Source organism: Bison bison, unplaced genomic scaffold, assembly GCF_000754665.1.
Source record: "Bison bison bison isolate TAMUID 2011002044 unplaced genomic scaffold, Bison_UMD1.0 scf7180017864205, whole genome shotgun sequence".
Lineage (NCBI taxonomy): Eukaryota > Metazoa > Chordata > Mammalia > Artiodactyla > Bovidae > Bison > Bison bison.
This window is the reverse complement of record NW_011494777.1, coordinates 6,612,848-6,624,951: the sequence shown is the minus strand read 5'-3', so window position 1 is coordinate 6,624,951 and position 12,104 is coordinate 6,612,848. Positions and strand designations below refer to the sequence as shown.

General features: G+C 53.2%; 1 protein-coding gene across 1 annotated transcript; it reads right to left on the bottom strand.

Moving 5' to 3' along the window:
* Nucleotides 1-331: 331 nt before the first annotated feature.
* Nucleotides 332-7,155, bottom strand: MS4A10 (membrane-spanning 4-domains, subfamily A, member 10). The gene is made up of 6 exons (XM_010844725.1): nucleotides 6,958-7,155; nucleotides 6,349-6,468; nucleotides 5,029-5,085; nucleotides 2,975-3,103; nucleotides 1,628-1,738; nucleotides 332-454 (listed from the first exon to the last, which is right to left on the bottom strand). Exons 1-6 carry the CDS (start codon nucleotides 7,153-7,155, stop codon nucleotides 332-334), a joined length of 738 nt encoding a protein of 245 aa, XP_010843027.1.
* Between the last annotated feature and the right edge of the window lie 4,949 nt (nucleotides 7,156-12,104).

The following is a 12,104-nucleotide window of genomic DNA, read 5'->3' as shown; positions in this document are numbered from 1 at the left end:
CCTGGTGCACCCATCACTGACTGGAGGAAACAGACTGATGAAGAGTGTGCCGGGGGCTGCTGGCCCAGAAGTCCACTCTTGGGGTTTACCAGGTGGGTGGGCAGTTCCCGGCTGTGCTCTGGTCCAGCGGGATTGTTACAGCAGGTAGGGGCCTGGAGATTCCTTCTGGGCTGAGGGGCTGGACTGGGTCCTTGACTTGGCTACCAGCATGGGGCAGACATTTCTAGCAATGAGAGTGTTTGCCCCTTCCTGGTAACTGCCCCTTGGAACCAGTTCATATTAGTCAGGGAGATGGGGTGAATTTGGACAGTGTGGGGATCCCAGGGCCTCTTCACCTCCTCTCCTGCTCGTCCTGCTGGTCACCTTGAGTGACGTCCTCGTAGGATGGTGGAGGCATCATCGACTGTTCCTTGAGCTCCAATGGTGAGTCGGGGACAAGAGGCAGGTCATCCTCCTGCCAAAGAGAGAAGCTGCTGTCCCTGATGCTCCAATATGAGGAGCATGTGGTGATCAACAAAGCCCTTCCCGATGGCTCATTTGTTGGAGCCTCAAGTTCCCATGAAGGTGGGGAAACTGACGCAAACAAGGCCCCTTCTAGCTCTCTGATGCCTTAACAAGAAGACTTCCTGCCAGACAGCCAGGTGGTGACTGAGACAATTTACTTGGTGTGAGTAAAACTCAAATGTAAAGTCATGTCAGTGCTATGTAAAAACTCAGAACATCATGACCCTAACATGAAAACAATTGAAGTGTTAACCTTGCAGAATTTCAGGGAATTTAGACCATATATTTCCTTTTTTTTTTTTTTTTTTTTTACAGTGTTCTACAGTTAAGATTATAGTGTGAACTTTTTTTTCCCTTCAAAGAAATGAGTCTAGGATATCACTTCTGGGGTGGGGAGAGACTAGTCTTTTATTTCTAGATCTTTTTGGTCTCAGCCTGCCGTTCTGCCAGCTTCACAAGTACTCGAGGGCTTGGATCTGGGTGAAACATGCCTCAGACTGAGTCCTGGATTTCCTTACAGGTGTTTGACCTTGGAAAGTGACGTGGCCTTTCTAAGTTTTGGTTTATTTATCTGTAGAATGCGAGGAAGGTCAGTGCCCACTTCAAAGGGCAGTTGACAAGATTATGTTAAACAAGTCGTGTTTCTCTCACATGCTTAACAGAGAGGGTACTTGGTATCCCCGAAGTGCTCAGTCCCTGTGATCCCCCCTTTGCTGGCTCCCTCCACAGCCACACCCCACAACATACTATGGCTCCACTAGCCTTCCCTGGCAGGTCTCTGAGCCATTGCCCCTGCTGTTCCGTCTACTACGGGTCCCTCTCCCATCCCACCTGCAGGTCCAGATCCCGCCCGTCTCCACGGATCTCCCTCATAAGCTCTCCAAGGGCTTGAGAGCTGGGAGCACTGCGGCCTGCTGGTCTGAGCATCCGTGGCCTTTCCTCCCCGGTGGCCCCCATTTTTCACCTTGAATTGGTGCCCTCCCCCGTTCCGTGCCTTGTCTCCCCTACTAGACTGTGGGCTGCCTCTGTGTGTGGCCCAGCTTACTGGGCAACACCCCTCTGCCTGATGCTCCCCTCTCTTTGCCCTCTGTAGCCTCGTTCCCCATCTCCTGGAGGCCCTCACCTCTGCAGACAGGCGGGCATCCCTGTATGCCACGATAGCCATGAGCCCTGGCAGGAAGACCTCCACACAGGTGACACAGAGCAGAGCCAGCACTAGCCTCTGGATGTGGACCTGTGAGGGAAAGAGGGGAGGGAGAGGCAGGTGAGCCTCCGCTGGGTGTCGGCACCCATCATCTGGGCACGGGCAGCGGTCAGACCTGCCAGCGAGGACAGTGGGATTTCAGCTCCCAGGTGTGCCAGTAGGCAGGGTGTGGCTCTGCTCTATGCCCAGTACCAGGCACCCATGGATCCTTGGTGCATAGTGTTTGAGGACTGGGGTTTTCTCATGGGCCCCTGGTAGAATGGCAGGTGGTCTTCAGCATCGTCTCATCCAATCCCACTTAGATGGGGATATCTAAGCTCAGGGAGAAGCAGCATCACTTACAGCAGGGGAGGGGAAGAACTGGATTGAGGATCACCATACAGCTGGGATATCTCTTGGGGCCATGAGCATCTGGTAGGGAATGTGTGCATGTGTGTGTCTGTGCACACGTGTCCACGTGTGTGTTTAACCTGTGTGAGCATGGTGGAGGGCGATAAGGAATAGTGAACCACCATGGTCAGAACACTTGGAAACTGACCTTGAGGACAGCAGCCACCCACATGGAACAGCTGGCCCACCTTCTGCTTCAGGAGTGCGTGCGTGCGTGCTAAGTTGCTTCAATCGTGTCTGACTCTTTGCAACCCCGTGGACTGTAGCCCACCAGGCTCCTCTGTCCATGGGATTCTCCAGGCAAGAATACTGCGATGGGTCATCATGCCCTCCTCCTGGTTCAGGGGAGGCTGTGGCTAAAAGAGCACTGAGCTTGAAGTCTAGACCCCGCTGAGTCCTCACTGCCCCCCTGCCTTGCTGTGTGATCTTGATCCACTAGTTTAGCTTCTCTGGACCTCAGTGTTCACTTCCACAAAATGGGGGTAACAAAGTGAACTTGGCCAGCTCTGCAAGGCTGCTGTGAGGTTCACAGTTATTGGGGTCACTGGGGCTACGCTATTTATAGAGCCTTGAACAAGGAATCAGCAGTCCTAGATTATGGTCCTGAATTTGCTGCCAACTTGCTACTTGACCTCAGGCAGGCCCCTCTTCCTCTCTGGGCTTCAGTTTCCTCAGTGATTAAAATGGGAGCCATGAGTCCAGGCCCTGTCCAGCTCCTTGATGCCGACCAGCAAGAAGGCCAATATCATCTCTGTACCTTGGGGTGAGGGGATGGGCTGGCCACCCATGCTGGGCTCCAGATGAGGTTTTCTGAGAGCTAGAAACTTCCTCTGAGCCAAGCCCAAGTCAGAGGACCCTTGGGGGCCGGGCACTCACAGTATCATTGGGGTACGGTTTCCAGATGGGGAACTCAAACGGAGTCTCCAGAAAGAGGTCCTTGGCAATGACAAAGAGGCCAGCCAGCACACAGAGGAAGCTGATGGAGTTTGCTACCAGGCACATCTTCTATAAGCAAAGAAGAAATAACAATCATTGTCCAAAGGCTACAGACGGGATCTAAGTCCTCTTCCCTGGCCAGTCAGTAGCTCACCCTGGGATCTCAGGAAAACGCTGTCCATCTCTGGGCCCGAGGCTCCTCACGCCACCATGGCTTTCTGAGCCAGCCGACCACCAAGGAGGCCCCTACCAGCCCTCATCTTCTATGGTGGTGTCCCCAAGCTCTGGGTTCTAATGCCTGATGATCTGAGGTAGAGCTGACATAGTCATAGCAATAAAGTGTGCGATAAATGTAATGTTTCTGAATCATTGCAAAACCTCCCCGCCCTGCCCCCAGTCTGTGGAAAAAAGGATTGGGGACCACTGTTCTATTGGATGGGATCACGAGAGGCAAAGGACTGCCGCTGGGTCCCTAGGTTTTGTAACAAAGAAGGGTGTTCCCACCACCATCTCCCTCTCAAAGCTGTCTCCAGTCATCTTGGCATCAGATATGCCAACTGATGATGCTCGCAATGCCGGAGACCTGGGTTCTATCCCTGGGTTGGGAAGATCCCCTAGAAAAGGGAACAGCTACCTTCTCCAGTATTCTGGCCCGGAGAATTCCTTGGACTGTATAGTCCACGGGGTCACCAAGAATTGGACATGACATGTCCAATGATCGACTTTCACTTTCACTTTCTCAGGCATCCAAATGCCCCCCTCCTCCACAGGAAAGGACAGGACGAGTCCCAAAGGTCCCCTATCCTCTGTCATCTAGGTCTGCCTCCTCCCCCACCCACCATGGCCCCTGAAATGCCTCTGTTCATCCTTATCTTGGGTTAATTGTGCATTATTCCATGAGCCTCTTGCCAAGTGCAAACTCCTGTAACAGGGAAAGAGTATGAACATAAGGCTCCTCCAAGCCCTTGTGCTAGAATGGACTCTCTGCAGTAGGTATTTCCCTAGGCTCAGGTGTAGGGAGTGGGGATGCTTTTGGTTCTGCAAGGGGCCCAGCCCAGGAGGAAGAGCCAGGGCTTTGCCAAGCATCTCCTGCCTCTGCTCTAGGTAAATGGCACTATACCCTTCTGATGTGATCCCTGAGAGGGCAGAGGGCAGCCACCGCCCAGCCCAGGCTGGGGGGCCATGAGTGTGGACCCAGCCAGGGCTTGAGGGTAGAGGGTGGGCTGAGGCCATGACACAGGATTGGTGGGATGGTCCTTCCATCCCCTATCCACCTCCATCCACCCAGGCTTATGAGGGTGCCCACTCTGCCTCCCTCAGCTACCCCAGGCTAGAAAGATGCTCAGACACCTGCTGCCCAAGCTTAGTGCATCGGAGAGGGAGACAGGAGGTCTAAGGAGCTGTGGGGACACAGAAGCCAGCCATGGCAGATCAGGGAAGACTACCTGGAAGAGGAGACATGTAAGCTGACCCTTGAAGAATGATCAGAAGGAAAGTCAAAGCCAGGAGAGAATGCCCAGTGGGGAGAGGGTAAGGCACTCTGGCAGAAAATAGCGCAGAGCAGGCAAGAAACAGTTGTGTCTGACTGGGCCTTAGAGGTGAGAGGTTGGTGGACTCCCAGCTGTGACCTGGCCTTCGGGACTCACAGACTTGCTGACATGGGAGGTAAGCTGAGGGCACAGGGGAGCCAAGGGGTGATTGCCAGAATAGTCACCCAGGCTGCTGGGTGAACAGGCTGGCTGACACCTCCAGGCCTGGCCTGATGGGACGGTGGCCAGAGCTGGGGTGGAGGAAGGGCAGCAGGTGGAGAGAACGGCAGGGAGTCGGGGTGAGAGACAGACCTCCACGACAGGGGCTTTTCTGCTTGGACCCTCTGTACCCGCTTCTGGCAAATCCTGGCGAACTGCCTCTGGAATCCCTACTACACACGATGCCCTTTGTGACATTAGCCCAGCCTTGGAATGGGAGAGAAGAGTCTTAACCCTCCAACTTACCAGATAATTTTTCTGAAACGACTCCATTGTTATTGCCAAGATCCCGGAAATGAGGAACTGTGGAACAGATTTGAAACAGTCTTAAGGGAGAGGCTGGGGTTCCTTGAAACCCACAAATTCCCTTCCCACTATGATCTTAAAAAAAGACAAACTGTAGGGGCTGGTGGGATAGGGAACATCATTCCTCCAACAAGGGGAGCTCACCTGCCCCGACATGGTCCATTCCAGGCCCACTCCAGCCAGGCTACTCTTCTCTCCTGCTTTCCTAGTGTAGCAGCCCAGACCACCCCTCTGCAAGCAACTGAACTATGGCTTCCACTCCAAGCCTCGCTGCCTTCCTGGATCCTACAGTTTGGAGGATATTAGCTCTTGGTTCCAGGGTCTCTGGTATTTTTCTGAGATTATTCTTTCATATGTGTGCTGAGTGCCTACTATGCACCCATCACTGGGAGCACAGGGATGGGTAGACACTCATGTAGGGACAGTAGTTTCTCTGCTGTGCACAGAAAGCTCAGGTGGGAGCTGTGGGGTCAGAGGACTGAAGTGGCAGCAGGCGAGGGGCCAGGACACGTGTCTAGGAGGGTGTCTGGGAGCTGGTACTAGGTGTGGAAGCAGGACTCCACTGGACCCGGGATGGAAGAGGATGCCCTGGGGATTCTCCAGGGAAGCTGTGGGCAGTGGTTTCCTCTCTCCTCCCACCCTGGCCAACAGCCTTGTGCCCTGCAGACTGGCCCTGACAGAGACTCTGGGCACCAGGGATGTGTGGCCAGATCCAACGGCCTCCGAGGAAGCCTGGGGAAGGTGCAGCTGCCCCAGCTCACATTCACCCTCCTATGTGCTGGATAAACTTGGTAATTAGAGGAGGGTGCCAAGATCTTCCCTGGTGACTCAGCATTAAAGCATCCACCTGCAATGCAGGAGACGTGGGTTCAATCCCTGGGTCACGAAGACCCCTTGGAGGAGGAAATGGCAACCCACTCCAGTATTCTTGCCTGGAGAATCCCATGGACAGAGGAGCCTGGCAGACTACAGTCCACGGGATAGCAAAGAGTCGGACATGACTGAAGCAACTCAGCAAGCATGCACACTGAGAGCCTGGGGGCTGCTCTCTTGGGCTGCAGGCCCGCAGGAGCCCCTGGGAAGAAGCTGCTTCCAGTGTGACTGAGACAGTGGACGTGGAGCGTGGAGGCTGTGCAGGGGCCGAGGCGGCCTCGCTGCTATTCATTCACTGCCCCCAACCCTGCACCCCCTCCCAAAGCCAGGTCCTCTGGGCCTGCCTGTGCATCCCCAAAGCCGGCCCATATTTTGACATCTACTCACAGAGGCAGCCCCCCAGAATGGATACCAACACTTCTGGACCACCAGGTGAAGGTTCTGGACAGCAGCCACCAGGTAACCTCCAATGAACAAGTACACCAGAGCGATGACCACATGGACGGCCTGGGCGAGACAGGGGCAGGGGACAGAGAGCCGCTGTCAGGGAACTGGCCCCAGTGGAGGTCGTTGAGCTCCTGGACCAGCGAGCTGCACAGAGCTCAATTCCTGCCTTCTAAGGATCCTGGTGGGCCTGCAAGGAAGGACCGCTTCTCGGGAAGGCAGGTGGGAGTCACGTACCTGTCCTACCACCTGTGGCCATGGCAGTGTCTCTGGGGGCTGAGGTGGGGGGGATGGGAAAGAGAGGGGAAGGAGAAGAAGTTTCTTCTACTGAGGCTTCTATGAGCCACACTGAGCCAGTGTCGTGTGGATGTAGACTGCCTCTCCCATCCCTCCATGGAATTTTAAATCTTAGAATGAAGGTTAAGCACTGTCTCAATCCCCCTCCATCCTCAGGTCTCCTTGCATTACCACCCCCACCCCAGCACCATGTGCCCCCTCTACTCCATTCCCTCCCCCCACCCCAGCACTGCACTGCAGGAAATGGACACTCACGCCCAGCTCCTTGAGAACGCGGCTACTCTTCCTGGGCTTCTCCTGGTGCCAGTTTGGAGGTGGGAGGTCAGGCTGGGTCACCTTCTGAGGTAGATCTGTCAGGCCAGGCGGGGTAGGGCTGAGGGCCTTCTCTGATGGGTGTCCTTCAGCTTCCGACCTGGCAGTAACTGTGGATGCTCCATTGGCTGCTGCTGCCATGACTCCAGCCGAGGACCTGGCTGCTGGCCAAGGAGAAAGGCTAGGTCAAAACTGTCTAATTTCTTGGGCTTGTGCCCGGGTGCCTGTCCCGTCTGCCCTCTGGATCAGGACTTTCCAGAACAGCAGCTGGCCTGAACTTGCTTTGACCTGGAATCCACTGGGTCCAGGAATGGGGAGAAGCTGACTCACAGCCTCTGCCCCTTCTAGGGCAGAAAGACGAGGACCAGACACACTTCCCCATCATTGCAAGACAGATTGACCCCCACCCAAACTGGATTACTGCAGTTTGGCCAAGAGCCCAGGGTGCAGGAGGCTTGGGCAAGTGGGGATATCTTTGTAACCAGACCCCCCCATCCATTGGCTTCAGTTCAGTTCAGTTCAGTTGCTCAGTCATGTCCAACTCTTTGTGACCCCATGGACTGCAGCACGCCAGGCTTCCCTGTCCTTCACCAACTCCTGGAGCTTACTCAAACTCATGACCATCTAGTTGGTGATGCCATCCAACCATCTCATCTTCTGTCGTCCCCTTTTCCTCCTGCCTTCAATCTTTCCCAGCATCTGGGTCTTTCCCAATGAGTTGGCTCTTTGCATCAGGTGGTCAGAGTATTGGAGTTTCAGCTTCAGCATCAGTCCTTCCAATGAATATTCAGGACTGATTTCCTTTAGGATAGACTGTTTTGATCTCCTTGCAGTCCATGGGACTCTCAAGAATCTTAAGCATAAGTTCTTCGGTGCTCAGCTTTCTTTATAGTCCAACTCTCACATCCATACATGACTACTGGAAAAACCATAGCTTTGACTAGATGGACCTTTGTTAGCAAAGTAATGCCTCTGCTTTTTAATATGCTATCTAGATTGGTCATAATTTTTCTTCCAAGGAGCAAGCGTCTTTTAATTTCCATTGGATTAGGATGAGCCAAAACAAGGCAGATGGGAACCAAATAATTGTCCTACCACCTGAGGTGATGGTGGTGGCTCTTGCGTGTGGGGCATTAGGGAATGGAAGGGAAGGAAATTTCTGCTGAGGGCTTACAAGGAGCCAGCAGGGAGCCAGGAAGCCATTTAGCAATGACAATAAATCAACATTTACTAGAGTTTTTTCTGTTGCAAGCACCAGGATGAGCATTTTATATACATTACCTGATTGTATCCTCATCTCAACCCTATGGGTTGTTCCTCCTTCCATTTTGCAGATAGGGCTCAGAGAGGTTAAGTTGCCTGACGAAGGTCACACAGCCAGTGAATGACTGGACTCAGAGCTCGGCAGACTGGCTCCAGAGCTTGGGGGCCTCCATCTTTTACGCACAGTTGTCTTAATGAATAAAAATGGACGCTCTGGATGTTTTAACAGGCATGAGAAAGGGGTTAGGGGAAAACTTTGCAGGAGGCTGAAAGTGCCACTTGCTGAGGGGCTGGATGACTCTATTGTGGGGCAACAGAGGGCCTGGGGGCTTCCTCGTGACTCAGTGAGAAACGAGTTGGTGGGGGGAGCTGGGTTTGGGTTGCTCCCATTCTTTCTAGTTAAAAAATAAGGGGGGGAGGTCACATTCCTCTTGTTATTAATTCTGTGTGAATTCAGGAGATCCTGCTTGGGCATCCACATTTTGCTGTTTTCGTATCAAGGAGGTAGGGATGCAGGAAGAGGGAAAGAAGCTGGGAGGCTCAAGTAGCCCAGGTGACTAGATCCTGGACTTCAAGTCCTTCAGAACCAAAGGGCCGGATGGGGCCCCAGGGTTGGTGAGCACCGGCTCCATGTAGGCACCATGCGGGAAGGCATTTTTGCATGCTGACCTCCCTCGATTCTCAGGAAGCTGATTAACTCTATTCCATAGAAAAGGAAGGAGGTTTAGAGAGGTCAAGTGCTTTGGCCAAAGTCACACAAGCAAGGAAGTGCCTGGGATTAGGACTGTGTATATTGGTCTGACTCCAGCACTCTGTGCCCAGGCTGCTGGGATGTGTGAGCAGTATCTCCACCGGCCTGTGGTGACAACCCCTGGTTTAGTGGGGATGGTTGAGGAGGCTGAGCTCCACTCCTGGCTGGGCTCCAGAAGCAGAGCCCAGAGACATGTGGTGGCATGACTCTGTTCTGGGACCTGGGCCAGCTCTGCAAGGGAATCCACCCCTAGATAAGTCCCCAGAGCCCCTCTGGCACAGTGAGCTGGACCCAGGGGTGTGGTTGGTGGCAGAGGCCAGTATCATCATCCACTGACTGTAACCAGATTTCTCCCCTGGACCTGGACACGCAGAACCTAGACCTGAGCCTCGGCACCACTGGGAAGCACAAGAGAAGGAAGACTTCTTGGTGGAGGCATCTTGGATGAGACAGGTTGTCCAGGGAAATAGTGAGTGTCCCATCACTGGAAGGGTGCTTCTACTTGGCTTTCATTTTTTGGGAATCCAGAGTAACCTTTCTCAAAGTATGTTCCATGGAACACTGGTCCTAATGGATCAGTAGCAAAAGGGTTCCATGATGAAATAAGTTTGGGAAATCCTGGATATCTATCTTCATTCTCCTCTTTAGCATGTTAAAGACTCTGAGAATTCCTGCAATGGAATAACTTTACTGTAATATTTAGGGCATTTCCCAAACTTAAAAGGCCATGATAAATGAATTTTTTTTTCTCACAGTCCAATGATTTTACACACTTGGTACTCTGTGGGGAATATTTATGGGCAAGTGGCCCTAAACTTATAAACTTTAAATTCTGGTCTTCTTTGTGGCTCAGATGGTAAAGAATCTACATGCAATGTGGGAGAACCAGGTTCGATCCCTGGAGAAGGAAATGGCCACCCAATCCACTATTTTTGTCTGGAGAATTCCATGGACAGAGGAGCCTGGTAGGTTATAGTCCACAGGGTTGCAAAGAGTTGGACGTGACTGAGCGACTAACACTTACACTTGCCCTCTTTTCGATTTTCTCTTGTGCATATCATGGTGGAGGCAGGGATTGGACTGTGGTCTCTAGGGTCACTTCCAACTCAGTAATTTTTTCATGAGGCCGAAGGAACTTTAAACAGCAGGAGGGGAGAGAGGTGCAAAGGGCAGGTGTAGATAACCAAAGTCTCTTGTCTGTGAAGCTGAGATCCTGCTCTCTAAGAAGGATGTGGACTCTGGGTCCTCAGGAGAGAGGTGCCCTGTTGTCCTGTCCACTGCACTGCCAGAACCTGGCATAGGCTGCTCTGGGGTGGAGGTGGCTGGGAGGGGAGATGGCTGGAGACTGTCGTGGGAAGTGGGAGGGACATATTTAGCCTTGGCCCCTCTCCAGTCCCCTCAGCCGGCTTAGGACTCCCAGGTCCAGCCAGCCTGACACCCCAGGGAACCAACCAGGGCCCAAATGTATCTCATTTGTACCTTCAGCCCCCAGGGGCAGGGCAGGCAAGGACAGTGGGAGGCAGGACCCTCCAGCACCACCGTCTTCCCGAAGAATGGTCCAGATCATGCTGCTGCTGCTGCTAAGTCGCTTCAGTCATGTCCAACTGTGTGCAACCCCAAAGACAGGAGCCCACCAGGCTCCCCTGTCCCTGGGATTCTCCAGGCAAGAATACTGGAGTGAGTTGCCATTTCCTTCTCCAATGCATGAAAGTGAAAAGTGAAAGTGAAGTCGCTCAGTCGTGTCCAACTCTTAGCGACCCCATGGACTGCAGCCTACCAGGCTTCTCCGTCCATGGGATTTTCCAGGCAAGAGTACTGGAGTGGGTTGCCATTGCCTTCTCCAGGTCCAGATCATGAGCTCTAGACAAACCTGGGCCGGATCCTGGCTCTGTTCCCATGAACTTTGACCTTGGGCAGGTCAAACGAGATGATAACATTTCAACATCTTAGGTTCCTCACCTGTAATGTAAGGAGAGCTGGTGCCTAACCTGGGGGTGGGGGTGGGGTGGGGCTGTGAGGGCTAAGCAGGGTAACATGTGTAACTTGAAGGGCCTGACGCTGGCCGGCATCACCTCTGCCTACTGTGTGCCTAGAATACTGCCATCGGGCTCCACTTTGTCCTGACTGGTTCTCTGTTAAGATCTGAGACACCCTGGTCTCATCATCAGGAGGGGTGATCGTGGCGGGAGACAGCATGAGAGCTCTGGGTTCTGCGGGTTGGGGAGTAGGATATGGGGAGGGCAGGAGAGCACCACGGATATAGAGCTAGTGCTCGGAGATTTATCTCCAGCTCAACAACACAGGGACCCAGGCAGCAGTGAGTAAGATCTGGCCATGGGAGCCTGTGATCAAGCAGGCAGTGAAAACCTATACTGTGGAGGCCTAGGCAACAAGGCAAGCTTCTTAGGGTGTGTGTGTGTGTGTGTGTGTGTGTGTGTATGTGTGTTTGCATGCATGCTAAGCAGAGACAAGCAGGGTTGAGAGACACAGCAGAGACACACCATGTGACCAAGGGGATGATGAGAGGGCCAGGGACACTTACAGAGGATTAGGGTTCAGTGAATGCCAGTTAGAAATTGGCCACAAATTCACCAAAGCCAGCCTCCCTCCAGGGCATCAGAACAAGGTGCTGGTGCAAAGGGGTTCACTGTCAGGAGTCAGGATCCCTGCAGGAGACAGAAGCCTCTGCTCTGAGATGGAGTCACACCTGGATTCCAGCTCTGGCCCTGAGGGGTCCTGGGCACCTCCCTTCCCTCTCTGGGGCTCTGTGTCCTCAGCATTGTCTCTGTGTGTGAGTTTCTGGGATTGGAATGGAAACGACCAAGTCTCCTCCCAGTTCCTGTGGTCTGTGACTGGCAGCAGGATGCAGCTTCGGGTGGTAAATTCCTCCCCGGGGAGAGATCCTGTTGGTTCTCCCTCCTTCCCAGATGCTCTTTACTGGGATGGGGATGCCCATTTCCAGCTGCCATAATTGTTGATTGCTAATAGCATATTGAAAAGCAGAGATATTACTTTGCCAACAAAGGTCTGTCTAGTCAAGGCTATGGTTTTTCCAGTGGTCATGTATGTATGTGAG

What these genes read in the sequence shown, in the direction of transcription:
- MS4A10 (XM_010844725.1), bottom strand. Translation starts at nt 7,155, where the DNA reads ATGGCAGCAGCAGCCAATGGAGCATCCACAGTTACTGCCAGGTCGGAA. An exon ending in GCGTTCTCAAGGAGCTGGGC is followed by an intron (nt 6,469 to 6,957) that starts GTGAGTGTCCAT and finishes TGTCTCGCCCAG; the next exon opens with GCCGTCCATGTGGTCATCGC. An exon ending in ATGCCCGCCTGTCTGCAGAG is followed by an intron (nt 455 to 1,627) that starts GTGAGGGCCTCC and finishes TCTCTTTGGCAG; the next exon opens with GAGGATGACCTGCCTCTTGT.